We start from the raw sequence: 22,973 nt of genomic DNA, 5'->3' as shown, positions 1-22,973 counted from the left end.
ATGTGGGCAGCGTTTCACTGTGTGCACTGACCACTCTCCCCTGACGTGGCTACACCAGATGAGAGGGGCTAATGCCAAGCTCCTGAGGTCGAGTCTCCAGCTTCAGGGTTACGACCTGGAGGTGGCCCACGTTAAGGGGAGTGCCGCTGTTATAGCAGACGCTTTGTCCCGGAGAGAGGGGCCGGAACTTCCCCAGGCCACTGGCTAAAGGGACCCCCGCTCAGTTCGGTCTCAGAGGGGGGAGAGATGTGACGAAGTGGGGTTTTATTCACCTTCTTATGTTGCATGTAAGTCTTACTGTCCTATACTAATAGTGTGTGTGCCTCAGTTTCCCTGTGTGCTGAACCAATGCCTCGGTGGCGGGAATTGGATGTGTGACTTTTGCCGAGGCCCTAAGGGCAGAGGGCACGTACCAAGTGGCGTCCATGGCAGAGGGGGGCAATGGGGAATGTACCATAGGGGGTCAATAGCAGGGGGGAATAGTGGGGCATGTACCAAGTGAGCGCCATAAAGGGGGAGGGTAGTGAGAGAACATACTAAGTGGGGTCCATGGCAGAGGGAAGCATGGGGGCATGTACCAAGTGGGGGCCATAGTGGAGGGGGGCAATCGGGGACATACCATATGGGATCAATAATGGGGGGGCAGTGGGGATTCTTTTGTGCCAAGCCAAGGAGGCTGCTAGGAGGCCGAAGTTGCTGGGCCGAGGCTCATGGGAAGGATTCTAGTGGGGCGGGGGGCACAAAGAGGCCAGAAGTTTAGCATCTGGTACATCACAGCCCCAAGCGGCCCAAACCCAGCTGGGGGGTGAGGGAGGGTCCAACGCACACAATGGATATGGGCACGTGACATTCCCCGCCTGGCCCAACCGAGAGCCCAGCCCGTTGGAAAACGAAAGGCCAAGACCCCATGCGGCCAGGCTGGCAAGGCAAAGGGCCTGGAGTGTAGCCCTGCGTGGCATTGCACCCCAAAAGCCCTCCCACTGCGGGGTCAAACAGGGGCCAGGCCCCCGTTTTAAGCAACGTCTCGAAGGTGGCCCTCTGACTGTGGGGCTGGGACCGGATTGGAGCCGGCGCCCTCTAGAGGGAAAGGCCCCAGCCCCCAGAGTCCTTCCATTCCCCACCCCCCTGCAGCCCCCAGAGTCCTTCCATTCCCCACCCCCCGGGCCAGCCAGCCCCCATCCCTAGGGCTGGATCGGAGCCAGCACCCCCTAGAGGGAAATGGCCCCAGGACCCATTCCCCGCCCCCCCGCCCCCCAAGCCAGCCAGCCCGCCCACCGCCCGCCCTAGGGCTGGATCAGAGTTGGCACCCCCTAGAGAGCAAAGGCCCCATGTCCCATTCCCTCCCGACCCCCCAAGCCAGCCAGTCCCCGCCTGGGGCCAGAGGCTATAAACGCTGCCCTGTTCGAGCGGGCCTTGCAGAGCAGCCAGGGCAGCAGAGGCGAGTTCCAGATGATTTATTGTGTTTCCATCGCTTCTGAACCCGGCTCCAGGCTGGTGTCAGTAATTAGCCCCTTCGCCCCACCGGGCCCCCGGGGCCATCAGTTCTTCTCCATGGTCTCCTGGATCCAGGCTAGGTATTTGCAGATATTGGTGTAGACCCCAGGCCTGTTGGGCTGGGCGCAGGGGTGATCTCCCCAGGAAACTAGGCCCTGCAGCTTTCCATTACAGACCAGGGGGCCCCCAGAGTCGCCCTGCAGAGATGTCACAGAAAAGTCATCAGTCAGCCACAGCACATGGGGCCACGGAGACGCAGCCCGGCCACACCATGCAGAGCCACAGAGATGCAGCCATGCCATGGAGAGCCAGGAGATGCAGCCCAAGCATGCCATGCGGTGCCATGGAGAGGCAGCCACGCCCCATGGGGCCACAGAGCAGCAGCCGCCCCACGCAGAGCCACGGAGACACAGTCATGCCACGCAGAGCCGCGGAGATGCAGCCACGCCATGCTACGGAGACAGCCCCACCGTGCCACACAGAGCCACGGCACACCATGGAGCCACTGCCATGCCAGTGTCTCCAACCTTCGTTCCCCATCTGGCCCCAGGAGAAGCCCCCCTCACCTCGCAGGAGTCTTTGCTCCCCTCCAGTACCCCAGCACAGAGCATGTTCTCAGTCACTTTGTCGGGGTACGCGACCTCACAGATGGAGTTGGAGACGATCTTGATGTCCACGCACTGGGGGACATCAGGGTACGTCTCTGGAAGGGAAGGGGTGACAGTTTTCTACGAGGGCGGGCCAAGGCCATAGGGGAGGGAGGGTAGCATGCCCCTCAGTCCCTACCCACGGCCCCCTGCTATCCCAGCCCTGCCACCCCCCAGCTCTGCTGGTGCCCCTCACTTCTGACCCGCAGCCCCTGCTAGCCCTCCTTGGGCTGCCTCGCACAGCTCTACTGGTGCCCCTCACTCATCCCCCGCTAGCCCAGCCCTGGGCTCCACCCACCCCAGCTCTGCCAGTGCCCCTCACTCCCGACCCGCAGCCCCTGCTATCCCACAGCAGGACTGGGGTCCGCTACCGGCGGGGCTGGTGATGGTGCCCCATCCCATCACGGTGCAGAGGGTCCCTGCTGGGGGGCAGCTGTCGGTCAGTGCCAGGGGCTGCACGTAGTTGGTGTAGACGGCCGGGGGTGACAGGCGGAGCAGCATGACGTCATTCTCGTAGTCCCGGCTGCCGGCGATGAGGGCACGGAACCCGGGGTGGGGGATGATGGCCTGGGCGGCTGAGAACTGCTCGTGTCCCAAGCTCGTTTCACGGCTGTGCTCCCCCAGGCGCACCTGGATGTGACTGAGGACAGAGAACAGAGAGTCCCAGGCTGCTGGCCAGGCCCAGCCCCCGCAATCCCCAGGCCCCAGAGTCCTCCCCAGCCCCCCAACACGCAGCCCCTGCAGCCCCCAGAGTCCTTCCCAGCCCCCCAACACCCATCCCCCGCAGCCCCCTAGGCCCAAGAGTTCTCCCCATCCCTCCAACACCCAGCCCCTGCAGCCTCCCAGGCCCCAGAGTACTCCCCAGCCCCTGCAGTCCCCAGCCCCCCAACAGCCAGCCCCCGCAGCCCCCAGAGTCGTCCCCAGCCTCGCAACCCCTGCAACCCCTGAAATCCCCAAGCCCCCCAGCCCCAACAGCCCCTGCAACCCCCCCAGCCCCCAAAGCCCCCACAACACCCAGGCCCCGCAACCCCCAGTCCCCCCAGCCTCCCAAAAACCAACCCCCACAGACTTCGCAGCCCCCAGAGTCCTCCCCAGACCCCCAACACCCAGCCCCCACAGGCTCCCCAGGCCCCGCAGCCCCCAGAGTCCTCCCCAGCCCCCGCAACTCCCAGGCCCCATAGTCCTCCCCAGCCCCTACAACAACCAGCTCCCCCAGCCTCCCCCGGCCCCGCAACCCCCATGCCCTGCGGCTCCCCCAACCCCCGCAGCCCCCCCAACAGGCCCCACAGCTCCCCAGAAGCGGCCAACAGGTCCAGCTCCTAGGCGGGGGAGCCACGGGGCTCCGCGCTCTATTCCCGCTCCGAGCACCAGCTCCACACTGCCATTGCCTGCGGTTCCCGGCCAATGGGAGCTGGGGGGCGGTGCCTGCGGGCAAGAGCAGTGCACAGAGCAGCCTGCCGTGTCTCTGCCTGTGAGCCGGACCTGCTGGCAGCTTCCGGGGCACAGCGCAGAGCCAGGACAGGCAGGGACTAGCCTGCCTTAGCCCCGCAGCACTGCTGACCGGGAGACACCCAAGGTAAGCCCGCGCCCCAACCCTGAGCCCCCGCAAACCTGGAGCTCCCTCCTGCACCCCAAACCTCTCATCCCCAGCCCTACCCCAGAGCCGGCACCCCAAGATGGAGCCCTCAACCCCCTGCACCCCAACCCCCTGCCTCAGCCCAGAGTCCCCTCCCCCACCCTGAACCCCTCTGCCCCACCCCCAGCCTGCATCCCAAACTTTTCACCCCGGCCCCATCCCAGAGCCTGAACCACCAGAGGGAGCCCTCACCCCCTCCCACATCCCAATCTCCTGCCCCATCCAGTGAAAGTGAGTAAGGGTGGCGGAGAGCAAGTCACCGAGGGAGGGGGGATGTAGTGAGTGGGGGGCAGGGCCTCAGCGAAGGGGTGGGGCTAGGATGTTTGTTTTTTTTTCTATTAGAAAGTTGGCAGCCTTCCCAGGCCCCTAGCCCCTCCCAACGCTCTGCAACCCCCAGGTCTCAGAGTCCACCCCAGCCCCTAAACCCCGAGGCCCCAGGCCCAACAGGCCCCGCAGCCCCCCCAGCCTCCCCTCAGACCCTACAGCCCCCCCCCCCCCCCCGCAGCTCCGCAAATCCCACAGCCCCCTCCAGCTCTGACTCAGCCCCCCTCTCTCCCCCCACTGACCCCACTGATCTCCCTGCACCACAACTGCCGCTCCAGCTCTCTCTCAGCCCTCCTTCCTCACCCAGATCTTAGTCATCCCTGCAGGTCTCACAGAGTGAAATGCACTCTTGGCTGTTGGGACAGCGACTGCCGCCAGTGACCCCCAACCAGTAACCCTTCCTGCCTACCCTCTTACCAACACCTTCCAACTGACCCACCTACCAACCTACCTCCCTACACACCTACCTTCCTACCTTCTGCCTGACCCACCTACCAACCTACCTCCCTGCCCTCTTACCTCCCTACCAACCTACCTTCCCACTGACCCACCTACCTCCCTACACTCCTACCTCCCTACCAACCTACCTTCCCACTAACCCACCTCCCTACCAACCTACCTCCCTACCCTCTTACCTCCCTACCAACCTACCTTCCCACTGACCCACCTACCTCCCTACCCTCTTACCTCCCTACCAACCTACCTTCCCACTGACCCACCTCCCTACCCTCTTACCTCCCTACCAACCTACCTTCCCACTGACCCACCTACCTCCCTACACTTCTACCTCCCTACCAACCTACCTTCCCACTGACCCACCTCCCTACCAACCTACCTCCCTACCCTCTTACCTCCCTACCAACCTACCTTCCCACTGACCCACCTACCTCCCTACCCTCTTACCTCCTTACCTCTCTACCAACCTACCTTCCCACTGACCCACCTCCCTACCCTCTTACCTCCCTACCAACCTACCTTCCCACTGACCCACCTACCTCCCTACACTCCTACCTCCCTACCAACCTACCTTCCCACTGACCCACCTCCCTACCAACCTACCTCCCTACCCTCTTACCTCCCTACCAACCTACCTTCCCACTGACCCACCTACCTCCCTACCCTCTTACCTCCCTACCAACCTACCTTCCCACTGACCCACCTCCCTACCCTCTTACCTCCCTACCAACCTACCTTCCCACTGACCCACCTACCTCCCTACACTCCTACCTCCCTACCAACCTACCTTCCCACTGACCCACCTCCCTACCAACCTACCTCCCTACCCTCTTACCTCCCTACCAACCTACCTTCCCACTGACCCACCTACCTCCCTACCCTCTTACCTCCTTACCTCTCTACCAACCTACCTTCCCACTGACCCACCTCCCTACCCTCTTACCTCCCTACCAACCTACCTTCCCACTGACCCACCTACCTCCCTACACTCCTACCTCCCTACCAACCTACCTTCCCACTGACCCACCTCCCTACCAACCTACCTCCCTACCCTCTTACCTCCCTACCAACCTACCTTCTCACTGACCCACCTACCTCCCTACCCTCTTACCTCCCTACCAACCTACCTTCCCACTGACCCACCTCCGTACCCTCTTACCTCCCTACCAACCTACCTTCCCACTGACCCACCTACCTCCCTACACTTCTACCTCCCTACCAACCTACCTTCCCACTGACCCACCTCCCTACCAACCTACCTCCCTACCAACCTACCTTCCCACTGACCCACCTACCTCCCTACCCTCTTACCTCCTTACCTCTCTACCAACCTACCTTCCCACTGACCCACCTCCCTACCCTCTTACCTCCCTACCAACCTACCTTCCCACTGACCCACCTACCTCCCTACCCTCTTACCTCCTTACCTCTCCACCAACCTACCTCCCATCTGACCCACCTACTTGCCCACTTACCTTCTATAAAAAGAAAAGGAGTACTTGTGGCACCTTACAGACTAACCAACACGGCTGTTACTCTGTTACCTTCTATCTATCTATCCCTGTACACACCTCAAAATCTATGTATCATCTCTCCATCCCCATACACACTGCAGTCAATAGATAGATAGATAGATGATGGGTGTGTACGGGACTGGCTGCATATGGGCCTGGTGGAGAGATGATGGGTGTGTATGGGGCTGGGTAGAGGGATGATGGGTGTGTTTGGGGCTGGCTGTGTAGGGGCCTGGTAGAGGGATGATGGGTGTCTATGGGGCTGGTAGAGGGATGATGGGTGTCCATGGGGCTGGCTGTGTAGGGGGCTGGTAGAGGGATGATGGGTGACAATGGGGCTGGCTGTGTACGGGGCTGGGTAGCCAGCTCTCCCGCGCCCTTTGGGGGTCACTGTAGCCCCAGGAGTGCTGTGCTGGGGCATGGGTTCAATCCCAGCTGGGACGCTGCATGGAGAATTGATGGGTATATTGGGGTGTCCCAAGCTGAGCCTCTGCACAGAGCAGCTCCCCCCACCTGCCCACCCAGGCCCCGCTCCCTTCGCCCCACCTCCTTCCCCCACCCCTCTGCCTTGCCCCCCACCTCAACTTGCAGTGGGCGGCAGTGAGCACCCAGTCCCGGTTCAGCAGGATGCCAGAGCAGTAGTGTTGGTCAAAGTAGTAGAGGAGAACCAGCCAGGGGTGCCCCAACTCTGGGCACTCGGTACCCCCAATGATCCGATCTTCTCGGGGAGAGGCTGCAGGGTGGGAGGGGCAGAGATCAGTGGGGGATGGAGATGGCAACGGGGCTACGGCCCATTGATCCCAGCTGGGATCTGGCCCCATTGACCCCAGCTGGGATCTGGCCCCATTGACTCCAACGGGGCTACGGCCCATTGACCCCAGCTGGGATCTGGCCCCATTGACTCCAACGGAGCTACGGCCCATTGACCCCAGCTGGGATCTGGCCCCATTGACTCCAACGGGGCTACGGCCCATTGACCCCAGCTGGGATCTGGCCCCATTGACTCCAAAGGGGCTACGGCCCATTGACCCCAGCTGGGATCTGGCCCCATTGACTCCAAAGGGGCTACGGCCCATTGACCCCAGCTGGGATTTGGCTCCATTGATTCCAACGGGGCTACGGCCCATTGACCCCAGCTGGGATCTGGCCCCATTGACTCCAGCGCGGCTACGGCTGATTCACGTTACACAGAAGAGATTCTCATGTAGGCACTCAAAAGCAAGCACACACACACACTGTGTGGCTCACACAAAGACAATCCGGACACAACGCACTCTGCCCGCCTCCCAGATCCGCTCACCTCGGTGGGAATACACAGACCCGGGGGATGACCGCCCCGTACTGCATCCCACCCACACTGCACACCCTCAGCCACCCCGACAGCAATGACACACACCTACATGCAGACAGATGCAACACCCGTGCACACGGGTACGGACACACACACAGCAATGCACACCCGTGGTAGGACACACTCGGAAGCAGGCCACCTGCTCCTATGTACGTGCTCCTTTAAACCCGTGCAGACATAGGCACCCCCAGCGGTGTACGTACACACACCCACACACCCACACACACACACACACCCCCACACACACACACACCCAGGTGAGGTGGCACGTTCCCCGTACACCTGCCCCCGCTACACACTCCTCTGTGAACACACAGCCGCTCTTACACGCGCACACACGGATTGAAAACACACCGTTACCCATGCTTATGCAAACAAGTCCACACACAGCATTCCCCACACATGTGCAACACACCCCCCCTTCACGCGGAAAGGACACACGCGCACCTTGCACAGCTTGCCCCTGCACACCCAGACCGGCAGGCCACGGCAATCTGCACGCTCATATGCACACGCACAACGCTCGTGCACGCTCACACCCGCATGCGCTCCCCCCCACGCGCACACGATCACAACCCTGCACGCGCACACATACGTGCTCACACGCGTGCACACGCACTGCCAGGCCCTCACCTGCGGGCAGCAGCAGGAGCAGCAGCAGCGCGAAGCCGGCCCGCTTCATGGCGAGCAGGGCGGCAGGTGCTCAAGCTTGGACCGTTCCCCTGCACTTTACGCCTCGGGCTGGGGGCTGGTGGTCAATGATTAATGGGTCATGAGGAAACAGCCGCCCCCCCACGGTGCCCTGGCTTGTTTGGACACCGCAAAGGTCACGCGGCAGGTGGCAAATTCTCACCCCCCCCCCTCCCCAGCCTTCCCCGCTGGGCACCCCTTGGAGGAAGTGCGCAGCCACCGCTCTGAAGCTCACCTGAGCAGCACGTGCTCAGCCCATCCTCCCAACCTGCTCCCGAGCCAGCCAGTCCCCCGCCCTGGGGCCGGATCAGAGCCGGCGCCCCCTAGAGGGGAAAGGCCCCGTGTCCCATTCCCCGCCCCCCGGAGCCAGCCAGTCCCCCGCCCTGGGGCCGGATCAGAGCCGGCGCCCCCTAGAGGGGAAAGGCCCCGTGTCCCATTCCCCGCCCCCCGGAGCCAGCCAGTCCCCCGCCCTGGGGCCGGATCAGAGCCGGGGCCCCCTAGAGGGGAAAGGCCCCGTGTCCCATTCCCCACCCCCTGGAGCCAGCCAGTCCCCCGCCCTGGGGCCGGATCAGAGCCAGGGCCCCCTAGAGGGGAAAGGCCCCGTGTCCCATTCCCCGCCCCCCGGAGCCAGCCAGTCCCCCGCCCTGGGGCCGGATCAGAGCCGGGGCCCCCTAGAGGGGAAAGGCCCCGTGTCCCATTCCCCACCCCTCGGAGCCAGCCAGTCCCCCGCCCTGGGGCCGGATCAGAGCCAGGGCCCCCTAGAGGGGAAAGGCCCCGTGTCCCATTCCCCGCCCCCCGGAGCCAGCCAGTCCCCCGCCCTGGGGTCGGATCAGAGCTGGGGCCCCCTAGAGGGGAAAGGCCCCGTGTCCCATTCCCCACCCCCTGGAACCAGCCAGTCCCCCGCCCTGGGGCCGGATCAGAGCCAGGGCCCCCTAGAGGGGAAAGGCCCCGTGTCCCATTCCCCGCCCCCCGGAGCCAGCCAGTCCCCCGCCCTGGGGCCGGATCAGAGCCGGCACCCCCTAGAGGGGAAAGGCCCCGTGTCCCATTCCCCACCCCCCGGAGCCAGCCAGTCCCCCGCCCTGGGGCCGGATCAGAGCCAGGGCCCCCTAGAGGGGAAAGGCCCCGTGTCCCATTCCCCACCCCCTGGAGCCAGCCAGTCCCCCGCCCTGGGGCCGGATCAGAGCCAGGGCCCCCTAGAGGGGAAAGGCCCCGTGTCCCATTCCCCACACCCCGGAGCCAGCCAGTCCCCCGCCCTGGGGTTGGATCAGAGCTGGGGCCCCCTAGAGGGGAAAGGCCCCGTGTCCCATTCCCCACCCCCTGGAGCCAGCCAGTCTCCTGCCCTGGGGTCGGATCAGAGCCGGCGCCCCCTAGAGGGGAAAGGCCCCGTGTCCCATTCCCCGCCCCCCGGAGCCAGCCAGTCCCCCGCCCTGGGGCCGGATCAGAGCCAGGGCCCCCTAGAGGGGAAAGGCCCCGTGTCCCATTCCCCGCCCCCCGGAGCCAGCCAGTCCCCCGCCCTGGGGTTGGATCAGAGCCAGGGCCCCCTAGAGGGGAAAGGCCCCGTGTCCCATTCCCCGCCCCCCGGAGCCAGCCAGTCCCCCGCCCTGGGGCCGGATCAGAGCCGGCGCCCCCTAGAGGGGAAAGGCCCCGTGTCCCATTCCCCACCCCCTGGAGCCAGCCAGTCCCCTGCGCTGGGGCCGGATCAGAGCCAGGGCCCCCTAGAGGGGAAAGGCCCCGTGTCCCATTCCCCACCCCCTGGAGCCAGCCAGTCCCCCGCCCTGGGGTCGGATCAGAGCCGGCGCCCCCTAGAGGGGAAAGGCCCCGTGTCCCATTCCCCGGCCCCCGGAGCCAGCCAGTCCCCCGCCCTGGGGCCGGATCAGAGCCAGGGCCCCCTAGAGGGGAAAGGCCCCGTGTCCCATTCCCCACACCCCGGAGCCAGCCAGGCCCCCGCCCTGGGGCCGGATCAGAGCCAGGGCCCCCTAGAGGGGAAAGGCCCCGTGTCCCATTCCCCACACCCCGGAGCCAGCCAGGCCCCTGCCCGGAAGCTGGCTTGGAGCCAGCGCCCCCCGGCACTGTGTCCTTATGGAGCAGCACGCGGTTCTCAGAAGCCACGTCACTGCGCAGCTATTCTGGAGCAGCTGCTCTCATGGCTCCTTTGTCAACACGGCCAAGGCCCTTCGCATTCCTCCCGCCTGGCACGGGGAGCCCCGTCCCAGGCACTACAGGAGAGGCAGCCCTGGTCCCTCCTCCAGGCCTCTCCACGGCTTAGCAGTGGATGGCACAGGGTGGGGGGCTGTGTCAGCTGGGCTCTGCCATGTGGCCCCCATTCCATGGACCCATGTACTGGGTTAGCAGGGGGTGGGGGGGGAGCCAGGACTCCTGGGTTCTCTCCCCAACTCTGGGTGGGGAGTGGGGTCTAGTAGTTGGAGTAGGGGGGGCTGGGAGTCAGGACTCCTGGGTTCTATCCTGGGCTCTGCCTCTGCCTCCCCATGCCTCAGTTTCCCCATCAGTCACATCCCATTCTTTTCTAAAGCGCTCTGAGCTCTGCAGAGGGCCAGCGCTATATAAGCCCTGGGTATTATTACTGCAATGCTACCTCAATGAGCTGGAGCCCGGCCTACGTATCCGACATATTCTGTCCAGGGACATGGCGCGCCTAACCCTACAGACGGTGGGGGCAGGGACAGAACCTAGGAAATCACATGGGAAGGATGGTCCAGCGGTTAGAGTGGTGCTCGATTTCCAGCTCTGTCTCCGTGAGGTAGTGGACAAGTGTCTGAGCCTCCATTGCCCAGCTGTGAAATGGGTGTGGATTGAGTTACCGCTGTAATAGGAGCTCGGTAGGTACCTCAGAGAGGCGGCCTGCATTGCCGGCAGGGGGGATTGAACCTGCGGCCTCTCGATCGAAGACCATGAGTAAGGCTACGATTTGGTCACTTCCAGCAACCTCCGTGACCTCAGTCTGCGGCAGTCGGGAGCTCTGGCGGCCCCTGGACCATTGTAGGCGGCGGGGGGACCCCCAAGCTCCTGGCTGCCATGGGTGGTGGGGGGACCCCTGGAGCTCCAGCACCCAACCCATGGGGGCAGTCCTAGCCATGGTGCAGCTACCCAATGCAGGCAGTGTGGGGACCCACAGATCCCCATTTTGTCACGGATATTTTTCGGGAAAGGCACGGCCAGGTCATGGCTTCTGAGAATTTTTCTTTATTGCCCGTGTCCTGGCGGTGACTTTTCCGAAAAATATCCCTGAAAAAATCTCAGCCCTAACCAGGAGCCTGTGTTTGCTAGCGAAGCTTCTAGCTCTGCATGTCTCCCAGCTGCCACCAGGGGGAGTAGAGTGTCACTGTGCGTCCCAGCCCAGGGCTCTAACCCACTGTTACCATGCAGGGGTGGGGATAGAACCCAGGAGTCCTGCCTCCGACTCTAACCTGGACCCCAGCCTAACCACTAGACCCCACTCCCCTCCCAGAGCTGGGGATAGAACCCAGGAGTCCTGGCTCCCAGACGCCCCCCCCCCGCTCTAACCACTAGACCCCACTCCCCTCCCAGAGCTGGGGATGGGACCCAGGAGTCCTGCTGTGATGAAAATGGGAGTTGTCGGTGCTATTTTTATGCACTCTCTGTATGACTTTGTGCCGATCCCCTTGGCATTGTGGCCTGTTGGGGGGAGGGGGGATAATTGATGGGCTACTTAGGACAGGGGAGATCAGGTTCAATTTCGGGGAGCACTCCTCCATCAGGGTTCCCTGGCTGATCACCATGCCAGGCACGGCTGGTGTGTCCCTTCGGCGCTGTGGGGGGACGTCTACATTTCGACCACAGCCCTGAGGCTGGCCTGGAGCAGCCGGCTCGGGCTCCCAGGCCTCGGCCTGCGGGGGCATGACGTTGCAGTGCGGACATCCGGGATTTGGGCTGCAACACGGGCCCTGGGTCTCCTCTTCCCTCCTGGGGGGGTCTCTGATCCTGAGCCCCAGCCCAAGCCTGACTGTCCAGGCTGCAAATTCATAGCCCCCCCAGCCTGAGCCCTGCACCTGCCGAGTCTGCCGAGGGGTTGGCATTACAGTGCAGACGTCCCCTAGCCCCCCATGTTACCCCCCACTGCCTTGGGGCCCTCCTGCAATTGCATGGCTTGCAGGTGCCTCATGCTAGCTCTGGGAGCGCTTGCTGGGGGCAAGCGAACGGGACAGAGCGAGAGAAAGAGCGGAGCTGGGCATGGCTCAGTGGTGCCCTGGCGCCGGCCAGGCTGAATTCTGCCTTCATCCCCTGGCCTGCAGCAGCGAGAGGAACGGGGAAGTGATTGTTCCCTTGCTGGGAAAAGGCTGCCTGGGGTCACTGCCAATTCCGATCAGAGCCTGGCACCCTGGAGGGGTGGGGCAGACTTCTGCCCGAGGCTGGCATGGCGGGAAGCCCTGGCGCCCAAAGGTCCAGTTTGGGAGTTGTGCTCACAGAGTTGTGCCCTGGGGTCCAGTAGGCCTCAGGGGCATGCCCAGGAGATAGGGGCATAGACCAGATCCTGTGAATGTGAGATGCCTGTCTTCCATCCCCCCCTGCTCTAACCACTAGACCCCTGTCATGGAGTCCCCGGGCGATGCTCTGGAACTGCTCCCCATGAAGCCAGTCAGGACTCTGGGGCAGTCTCCTTTCTGTGAGCAGCCTGTCTGCAGGACACACAGCTCACCCGGCTCCACCTTCCTGGGTCTGACCTCGGAGCATTCAGCCTCCTCTGCCCCTCTGCCCACAGCAAGTCCGCCCAGGCAGGGTCCTGGGGAAGCCAGAGGGTCCTGACCCCCAACTCTGCAGTCAGACGTGACTCTCAATCAGCCAGTAAAACAGAGGTTTATTAGACGACAGGAACACGGTCTAAAACAGAGCTTGTAGGTGCAGAGAACTGGACCCCTCAGCTGGGTCCATTTTGGGGGGCCGTGAGCCAGACAACCCCGTCTGCACTTCACTCCACGTCCCCAGCCAGCCCCAAACTGAAACTCCCTCCAGCCCCTCCTCCTCTGGGCTTTGCCCCTGTCCCGGGCCAGGAGATCACCAGATTCCTTTGTTCTCCCACCCTTTAGCTCTCACCTTGCGGGGGGGAAGGGCCCAGGCCATCAGTCGCCAGAAAACAGGGTGTTGGCTATTCTCGTGTCCAGACCCCTGCACACACCTGCCCTCTAGGGCTCTGCAATGATCATACACCCTTATCCCACCACCTAGATACTTAAGAAGTGCATAGGGGAAACTGAGGCACCCCCACACTATTCAGAGGAAACATTAAGAACAGTCCCACTTCGTCACAACCCCCCTCCCCTCCCCAAGCCAGGGATAGAACCCAGGAGTCCTAGCTCCCAGCCCTCCCTGCTCTAACCGCTAGACCCCCTCCCCTCCCATAGGTGGGGATGGCACCCACGTATTCTGCCCCCTAGGCTGGGCATGACTGTGACAGCCACTACCCCGTGGCTCCACTCACGACTTAATTGTTCCCAGCTGCCAGCATCCGTCCTGGCTGGCTGAGCCAGTTTGCAACACCTTGGCCCCACTTGCCCCACTCGGGGGGGGGTGTTGCTCCCCTATTCTTGGAGGCCGTGACCCTGTTTGCAACACGGCTGAGTCACCGAGCCGTACAGACTCACCCTGAGAGCTGCCTGTCACCTGGCATCCACCCTGCTGCCTCCGACCCGGGCCTGGCCCCATCTCGGCTCCGCCTCCCCATCCCTCTGCTGAGTGCAGCGACCCCCGCCCCAGAGGTCCAGCCGCACCTGCAGGGGCCACTAGAGCCAAATTTACCAGCACCCCACTGTGCAGAGCGCTGTACATTATTAGGTGTATTACAGTAGCATGCAGGAACCCCAGTCATGGACAGAGACACCCCTGCCCCCCAGTTGTGCTCGGCGCTGTACGTTATCGTTGCTCTTTATTAGACATATTACAGTAGTGCCTAGGCACCCATTGTGCTAGGTGCTGCACATTATTAGGTGTTGTGACAAAGTTCCTGCTCTACCTTGGTGGGTCTTGCGCTTATTGGCAGATTTGCTCGCCTTGGAGCTTCACGGCAGCCCTCAGCTTGGCCGTTTTTCTGAACCCACAGTCCAGGTCGACTCCTGTGTCTGACCAGGAGTTGGGAGGATTTGGGGGGAACCCGGGCCCGCCCTCTACTCCGGGTTCCAGCCCAGGGCCCTGTGCAATGCAGCTGTCTAGAGTGCCTCCTGGAACAGCTCGGTGACAGCTACAACTCCCTGGGCTACTTCCCCATGGCCTCCTCCCAGCCCCTTCTTTATCCTCGCCATAGGACCTTCCTCCTGGTGTCTGATAATGCTTGAACACCTCAGTCCTCCAACAGCCCGCGTTCTCACTCTCAGCTCCTAGTGCCCCTTGCTCCCAGCTCCTCACACGCACCCCACAAACTGGGGTGAGCTCCTTTTTAAACCCAGGTGCCCTGATTAGCCTGCCTTAATTGATTCTAGCAGCTTCTTGATTTTGCTGCAGGTGTTCTAATCAGCCTGTCTTAATTGCCTGATTGTTCTGGAACCTTCCCTGTTACCTTACCCAGGGAAAAGGGACCTGCTTAGCCTGCTCTCCTCCTACTGCTGCCCTCAGGCCTGGGGTTTTCTTGCTTTTTGCCCCTGCTTCGGCTTCCCCGCCCGGGCCAGATGCTTTCCCCCTTTCTTTTCTTTTGTTGTTTTTTTTTTCTTTCTCTGCTGTTGCTAGAGTGCTGGCCGGCTGCTGGCCGGCTGTTAGCCCCCCCGCCGCCCGCCCTCGGACCCTGCTGCCGCTCCAGCTGAACCCCCCCCCGAGAGGGGGGGCCTGCTGACCCGCTCCCCAGAGTGGGGGAGTGGAAGGACCCAGCCCCCAGACCCAGCCGCTCCATCTCCGGCTGAGAGAATTTCTTATCACCTGCTCCAGCATCCCTGGAATGTTGGAGCTACGAAAAAGAAATCCCGGACAAGGAAGGGAAACAGCCCAAAACGCCGTGGAGGGGGCCCAAGACTGAGTAACTTTCGAACTGTGCTCTCGTGCGGGGGGAGGCCTTGACTGTGTCTGTAGGGACACGGGGTGTGGCACGGAGCTGCCCCCCGATCCATCTGTGTGTCCCCCCACACTACTGTCCTCATCCCTGCCCCTCCGTCGTCACTGCTGGCTGTTTAACATCCGCCTCTGGACTTAGCTGCTCGCTCCAATTCCACCGTGTGGGCCAGAAGCACCAGCCAACCAAACAGGACTCTCTGGACAAGTGTATGGTGGTTCATGTGCCCCCCACCCCGTCCTGTGGACTGCCCATCCCACAGTCTGTCCCTTTTTACCTGACCCTAACTCCAACTGCCACCGCCCCCGCTGGGGCATCGGCAATGGAGGGCACCGGGGTGACCTCCGCCGCTGCTATGCCCACCGCAGATTCTAGGGGAGCCCCCGCAGCCGGCGGGAAAGGCCCTGCTAAAACCACCAGGCCCCCCGTGGCAGGGGCCACCCCCACTGCTGCGGCCCCGCCACTGACCACGGCGTCCCTCCCCGCTGCCCCCTCCACCGGCTCTGCGGGTGTCCCTCCCTCAGCCCCCAGGATGTATGCCCGGGCGGCGGCAGCCCCCCCCCCATCTGCCACCTCATCATCTCTCCTGCCCACCGCCTCCGCCACCATCAACAGCGGCCGGGGCCCCTTCCCCACCATAACAAGGAAGCACGGTGTCCAATGCCTCCTGGTGCCCGCCTCGCCCCACATGGAGACCTACGTGCGGGCGTTGGCAAGGGTGGTAGGATCCTCGGCCATTGTGGTGGCCTCCAAAATGTATGGGAAGGTCGTCTTCTTCTTAGCATCGGAGGCTGCTGCCCAGGAGGCAGTGGAGAGGGGCATGGCGGTGGGGGGGGGGTGTTTGTCCCCCTAGAGCCACTAGAGGACCTGGGCGTCCACCTGGTCCTGACCTCTGTCCCTCCTTTTCTCCCCAGTGCTGCCCTGTCACCCACCCTTTCCACACTGGGGAAACCTGTTTCTGTCATCAGCCCTCTCCCGTTGGGCTGCAAGGACCCCGTCCTCCGTCACATCTTTTCCTTCCGCCGGCAAGTGCAGCTTCTACTGCCGTCAGTGGCGCGTGATGGAGAGGCGCTCGAGGGGTCCTTCCTAGTCCCCCACCAGGGGGCCCGTTACCGGGTGTATTTCTCCATGGGGGAAGCCTGGTGCTACTTCTGCTGGGCGTCAGGGCATGTCCGGAGGGACTGCCCCTTAGCCCGGCAAGGAGGGGCACCTGGGATCCCCGAGACCCAGCAGGACATCGGCCCCGTCATTGCCGACGTCCCTGGCCGCCCGATACCTGAACCCGCCCCCCCTCCTTCGGACCACCACTTCTCCCGCTCAGGCCCAAGGGGCACCTCCTCTACAACGCCCAGACGAGAGGGAGAGTCCCGCCCTCGCTGCTGACAATCTGGCGGGGCCTATGGAAGAGGGCGTGGTAGAGATACCACCAGACATGGGAGAGAGCCTGCCTCAGGGAGAATCCTCCCTCATTTATGCCGCCCCACCGTCCCCCCGCCAGGCCCCTGAGCCATCGCCTTTACCCCCTGACACGACCCCTGCTAACCAGCCCCCAGATGATGCCATGGAGGGCTGGGCCCTAGTCCAGGGGAAGCGAGGCAAGCGGAAGGCTCTAGCTTCGCCTCATCTACCCGAGGCAGAGGCCCCCCGGAAGACCAGGAAGGGGGGAACCGATGCCGAACCTTCCGCTTTGTCCACGAGTGTGTCCCATCCACCGGTGTCAGCTGGGAAAGACATGGTAGCACCGGAAGGGTCCACGGGAGACCCTCCCCTCCGAGACCCTTGAGGAAGCCCCTTCTGTCCTGACACTACCTGAAGCCCCCGTGAACCCCGAGGCAACCATCATGGCGGGTGCCAGTGGGGAGAACCCCGGGGCATCGGAAAGTGTCCTCTCCTCCATGTTCGAGGAGATCGAGGCCCTAGATCTGACCCCGGTCACCCAGGGGGAGGACGACCTTTTGCCAGCAAACCTCGATTTGGGCGACCTCACTCCACCCCTCTTTTCCCCATGCTCCCTCCCCCTAACTGCTGTTTCTGCTCCCACCTCCGAGGAGCCCCTGGACTCCTCCATCAACCCGGCCGCTGATGGCACCCCACTGATGACCACCAAGCCTGCTCAGGTGACAGCCGGTGCCACGCAGCTGGGGCACGAGCCACCAGGGGCACCCCTGTTGGTGCGGAGCAATCGATTTCCTTCCCGGGCGGGGGCCCAACAGAAGATAATCCACCTCCTGATGCTGTGGCCACTAAATCCACCACAGAGCATGTGCCCAGTGTCACTGAGAGCTCCCTCCCCACCCCCTTAACCTTTGAGCCTGATTGCGAGGCGCCACCATCCAGCTGCTTGCCTCCCGAAACCCAGAACCTCGCCTCTGCCCCTGCCCCTACCCCTATCCAGTCTACCTCCTGTGATGTTATCGCCGCCCCCGGGGCTGTCTCCTTCCCTTTTCCAACCAATGACCCCCAGGGAGCGGCCTTTGCATTCTCCTGCCCCCACCCATTAGGGTCTATTGTCCTTCCACTGTCCCCTATCGCCCCAGAGCTTGAGGTGGGCCTAGAAGCTCCAGCCCATCAGGCACCCTGTCGGGGGTCTGCACCCTGCTTGTCCGTTTTAGTGGACCACAGGACTGCACCAAGGGCCCCGCCGGGGAACAACCGGGAAACCATAACCCCACCCCCCCATGAGCTGCGAGGAGAGCTGCGGAAGTTTTTAGAGGATGTCCGTGGCTCCCGCAACAAGGTGCAGCTTGCTCTCCAGTGATGGGGGGATTTTTTTCAAATCCTCCGGGCCACAAGGGCCCTCATGGGGAAAGGTAAAGGGATGGGAAAGCAGGATGCCGCGGCCTACTGGCGGGTCCGCGTCTTCCGTGACCAATTACTCACCTACGGGATGGGTCAAGGACTGTTGCACAGCCCGCTGGGGGATGCAAGCGTCCCTGCCTGTGAGGAACCCCCAGCCCTCCCCATGACACCTCTCACCATCGCAACGTTGAACACCCGGGGTTGTAGGATGGCTCTCTGCAGGTCCCAGGTGCTCTCCTTCCTTCGGGAGGGAGGGTACTCTGTGATTTTCCTGCAGGAGACCCATACGGATCCGACCGCTGAAGATAGTTGGCGGCTGGAGTAGGGGGACAGGGTCTACTTTAGCCATTCCACGATTCGGCAGGCTGGAGTGGTGACCCTGTTCTCCCCCGACCTACGGCCCGAGGTGCTAGGGGTCGCTGAGGCCGTGCAGGGTCGCCTGCTGCATCTCCGGGTCCATATAGAGGGGCTCGTGGTTAACCTCGTTAACGTCTATGCCCCGACATCGGACCTGGAGCGGCTGCAATTCCATCAGCAGGCATCCGTCTTCCTCGGCACCTTAGATTCTCACGAGTGCCTGGTCCTGGGAGGGGATTTTAATACCACCCTCGAGGAGCGAGACGGCTTGGGGACTGAGCAGTGCCCGGCCGCTGCGGACACCCTCCGGGAGATAGTTGAACATCACTCCCTAGTGGACATCTGGCGTGGAAGCCCATCGGTCGAGCCACTCCCGGTTGGACGGCATTTATCTATCATGCTTCCATCTCTCACGAGCCCACTCCTCCAGCATTCGGCTGGCCCCATTTTCCGACCATCACCTAGCCACCGTGACAGCCTCCCTCTGTGTGGAGAGGCCGGGGTCGGCCTATTGGCATTTTAACAACAGCCTGTTGGAGGATGAGGGCTTCGTGACGTCCTTCTGGGAATTCTGGCTGGCCTGGCGAGGGCAGCGGCGTGCCTTTCTCTTGGCGCGACGATGGTGGGACCTGGGGAAGGTGCACGCCTGGCTTTTCTGCCGCAAATACACCCGGGGCACCAGCCGATGGAGAAATGCGGTGATAGAGCAGTTGGAAAGGGAGGTCTTAGAGCTGGAGAGGCGTCTGGCTGCCAGCCCCGAAGACCCGCTCCTCTGCGGAGCGTACTGGGAGAAGCAGGAGGACCATCGGGCCCAGGGCACCTTTGTTCGATCCCGCATCCACATGCTTCGGGAGATGGATCGCGGCTCCCGCTTCTTCTATGCCCTGGAGAAAATGAGGGGAGCCAAGAAACACGTCACCTGCCTCCTGGAAGAAGATGGCACCCCCCTCACGGAACCGGCGGAGATGTGCGGGAGGGCCTGAGCCTTCTACGAAGTCTTTTCTCCCCGGATCCGACAGACCCTAGCGCTTGCAGAGTGCTTTGGGAGGATCTCCCTATGGTCAGCATGAGCGACCGAGACCGGCTAGAGTTGCCTCTCACTCTGGCCGAGTTCTCGGAAGCCTTCCGTCATATACCCACCAATAAGTCTCCAGGCATGGACAGGCTGACCATGGAGTTCTTCCGCGTGTTTTGGGACTTCCTTGGCCCAGACCTAGTCACCGTCTGGGCCGAGTCTCTGCAGAGCGGAGTCCTCCCTCTCTTGTGCAGGTGAGCTGTGCTCACCTTATTGCCGAAGAAGGGGGACCTCCACGATTTATGAAATTGGCATCCCGTCTCGCTCCTCAGCACGGACTACAAAATCGTAGTGAAAGCAATCTCGCTGTGGCTAGGGTCTGTGCTGGCGGATGTGATCCACCTAGACCAGACCTACACCGTCCCGGACCGCAGTATTTTTGATAACCTATTTCTGGTTCGGGACCTTTTGGAACTCAGGCGTAGAGACGGTCTGTCATTCGCCCTCCTGTCCCTAGATCAGGAGAAGGCGTTCGATAGGGTGGACCATGGGTACCTCCTGAGCACTCTGCAGGTGTTTGGCTTTGGACCCCAGTTTGTGGGTTTTCTCCGGGTGCTGTACGCCTCTGCAGAGTGTCTGGTTAAGCTCAACTGGACCCTGACCAAACTGGTCAGCTTTGGGCGAGGAGTACGGCAGGGGTGTCCGCTCTTGGGCCAGCTGTACGCTCTGGCGATCGAGCCCTTCCTCTGTCTCCTCCGTAGGAGGTTGACAGGGTTGGTGCTGCAGGAGCCGGAGCTGCGGCTGGTCCTGTCAGCGTACGCTGATGACGTGCTCCTCGTGATCCAGGACCCCGGCGACTTGGCATGGGTGGAGGCTTGCCAGGCCATCTATTCGGCAGCCTCCTCTGCCCGGGTCAACTGGGTCAAGAGCTCTGGCTTGGCAGTAGGAGACTGGCGGCGGGCGAGCTCCCTCCCACCCGTGCTTCAGACCATCCGGTGGAGCGCGGGTCCGCTGCTCTACCTCGGCGTTTGCCTTTCTGCCACGCATCCCTCTCTGCCGGAGAACTGGGAAAATTTAGAGGGTGGGGTGATAGAGCGGCTCCGGAAATGGACGGGACTACTCCGATGTCTCTCCCTCCGAGGGAGAGCGCTGGTGCTTAATCAACTAGTCCTGTCCATGCTCTGGTACTGGCTCAACACCCTGGTCCCGGCCCCGGGTTTCCTGATCAACCTCCGGATATCGATTCTGGGGTTCTTTTGGTCAGGAACACACTGGGCCCCTGTAGGGGTTCTTCATCTACCCCTGAGGGAAGGAGGACAGGGCCTGAAATGTCTACACACTCAGGTCCGTGTCTTCCACCTCCAGGCCCTACAGAGGCTCTTCTATGGTGCAGGCAGTTCGGCGTGGAGCATATTGGCACACGCCATCTTGTGCCGCATCCGAGGGCTCCGATATAACCGGCAGCTCTTTTATCTCCGTCCGGGAGGTCTTCTGCAAGACCTCTCCAGGCTGCCGGTCTTCTAACAGGACCTCCTCTGGACTTGGAAACTGTTTTTAACGACCAGGCCCGTGGCGGCCACCGAGGGGCTAGATCTCCTCCCGGAGCCCCTGCTACATAACCCCCAGCTCCGTGTGCAGGTGGCGGAGTCCCGATATGTGTGCCAGAGCTTGATCCTGGCAGAAGTCACGAGAGTTGGAGACCTTCTGGACTACGACCGGGGAGACTGGCTGGATCCCCTGACGCTTGCCCGGCGCATAGGGCTCTCCAGACCTCATACCCCTCGGTGCGTACTTCAGGAGGTGAAGGCAGCTTTGCCGCCCGCTGCTTGAGCTTACCTCGACCGGGTCCTGCTCGAGGGCACGCCCCGCCCACCCTCTACCCCAGGCCCGCCGGACTTTTTAACTGGACCCCTGCCCCACAGATCCAATTGACCCCCCCACCCCTTCACTGCAAGCCGGCTGCATGAACTGCAGCCGGTACGCTTCCAAACCGCGCCAAGGAAACATCTATACACGCTCGCGCTCCACACCCTTCACGCCCTCACCCTAGTGTCCCGCCCCGACACAAAGTGGCGAGACCTTCTGCCACCTTTGGAGGGTGAGCAGCCCTGGTGGGCCAGCCTATATTCCACCTCGGTTCTGAGGCCTGTCGGGGACATCAGTTGGCGGCTCCTTCATGGAGCTGTGAGCACAGGCACGTACTTGGCGCAGTTCACCCCCATCCCAGATACTTGTCCCTTTTGTGGTGTGAGGGAAACCCTGGCGCACGTATATTTGGAGTGCGCCAGGCTGCAGCCCCTGTTCCAGATCCTCACAAATCTCCTATTACTTTTTTGGTTGTATTTTTCCCCTCACCTTTTTATTTAAATAAATATTTATTTATTTATTTATTTATTTACTCCCCATCCGTGGCCTCACAAAGTCGCGGGATCTCCTAGTTAACCTCCTCCTGGCCCTGGCTAAAACGGCCTATCCATAAAACCAGAGAGAGGAGGTTGGCCGATGGAGTTTCCTGTGACTGTGGGGCCGTTTTCCAATCCTCGGTCCGTTCACGTATCCGGGCGGAGTTCCTCTGGGTGGCGTCCAACGACTCCCTTGATGCTTTTGAGGAGCGGTGGGCACTGTCTGAGGTTCTCTGCTCGGTGTCCGCGTCCGGGTTCCTTTGTCTTCCCTTTGATTGGGGGAGAGAGTAAGGGACCCCAGCCCCAGTCATTGCTGCTGCGGACTCCACGACCCTAGAGGGGTCCTTTCACACGTGGGTGCACGTGCCCCTCCCGGATTGTCCATCCCACAGCCTGCCCCTCTTGTTGGGTGCTTTCAGAGGAAGGAATTGTTGGTGACACTCGGGCGTGGCGCCAGGTAACTCGAGGGGGTGGAAGACCACGAGAGTCGAGGAAGCCCCCCGCTCTGGGCCCAGGCAAGCTTGAACACTTCCCTCCCCTGAAGCTAATGAGAAAACAATTGTGATTGGTTGCTGTGTTACACATTGCAAATGCTGCTGTTTTTACTTTGTAAGTGTGTTATGCAAATAAAAATATCATTTGCTTCAAAAAAAAAAATACTCTCCTATAGCCAACTGGCCCGACCCTGTCACAGTGTATTACGGCAGTGCGGAAGCCCCAGGTATGAACCAAGAGCTCATTGTGTTCAGAGCTGTATGCTATTACTGCTCTTTATTAGGTGTATTATGATAGTGCCTAGGAGCCCTAGGCTGGAACCCCGCTGCGCCTGGGGAAACCAGAAGGGGAATAAACCCAACCCAGGTGCGATGACTTGTTAAGAACATCGCGTGGTTTTTGCTTGGCCCATCTTTGGAATTTTCAACACGCGGACCTGGTGACAGTCCAGCGGTAGCATCTCTCCTCCTTCTGTATGGGGGTGTTGGAATCAGGGCACTTGGGGTCAAGCCCCAGCTGTGCCGCAGATGCAAGTCAGCTCCTTGATGCCTCAGTTTCCCCATCTGTTAAAAACGGGGCTGGGGGGAATAATCCAACCTTGCTTCAAATAGTGGGGATGTTGTGAGGCTGCTCTGCAGTATGTGGGCGGGGGGGCTGGAGAGGTGAGCTGTGGGGTTGGGGAGGCAGAATTTGTGTGTCCAAGCCACTCTCAGGTGGCATTTCTTTGCTTAGACACTGAAGGGATTGCTGAGACTCCATTGCCTCTGACCCTGAGCCACTGATA

General features: G+C 61.9%; 1 protein-coding gene across 1 annotated transcript; it reads right to left on the bottom strand.

Moving 5' to 3' along the window:
* Positions 1–1,438: 1,438 nt before the first annotated feature.
* Positions 1,439–8,204, bottom strand: LOC125626164 (trypsin-3-like). Its single transcript, XM_048828875.2, has 5 exons — positions 8,056–8,204; positions 6,651–6,804; positions 2,513–2,781; positions 2,061–2,197; positions 1,439–1,691 (listed from the first exon to the last, which is right to left on the bottom strand). Exons 1-5 carry the CDS (start codon positions 8,102–8,104, stop codon positions 1,539–1,541), a joined length of 762 nt encoding a protein of 253 aa, XP_048684832.1. The 5' UTR covers positions 8,105–8,204; the 3' UTR covers positions 1,439–1,538.
* Between the last annotated feature and the right edge of the window lie 14,769 nt (positions 8,205–22,973).

This window comes from Caretta caretta, chromosome 24 (assembly GCF_965140235.1).
Source record: "Caretta caretta isolate rCarCar2 chromosome 24, rCarCar1.hap1, whole genome shotgun sequence".
Taxonomy (NCBI): Eukaryota; Metazoa; Chordata; order Testudines; family Cheloniidae; genus Caretta; species Caretta caretta.
Note: the sequence above shows the minus strand (reverse complement) of the source record. Positions and strands in the feature narration are given on the sequence as shown.

Excerpts from the sequence above, each read along its gene's own strand:
- LOC125626164 (XM_048828875.2), bottom strand. The coding sequence starts at position 8,104 with ATGAAGCGGGCCGGCTTCGCGCTGCTGCTGCTCCTGCTGCTGCCCGCA. Across the intron at positions 6,805-8,055 it reads GCTCCTGCTGCTGCCCGCAG|CCTCTCCCCGAGAAGATCGG; the intron begins GTGAGGGCCTGG and ends CCCACCCTGCAG. Across the intron at positions 2,782-6,650 it reads GCCGCCCACTGCAAGTTGAG|TCACATCCAGGTGCGCCTGG; the intron begins GTGGGGGGCAAG and ends CTCTGTCCTCAG.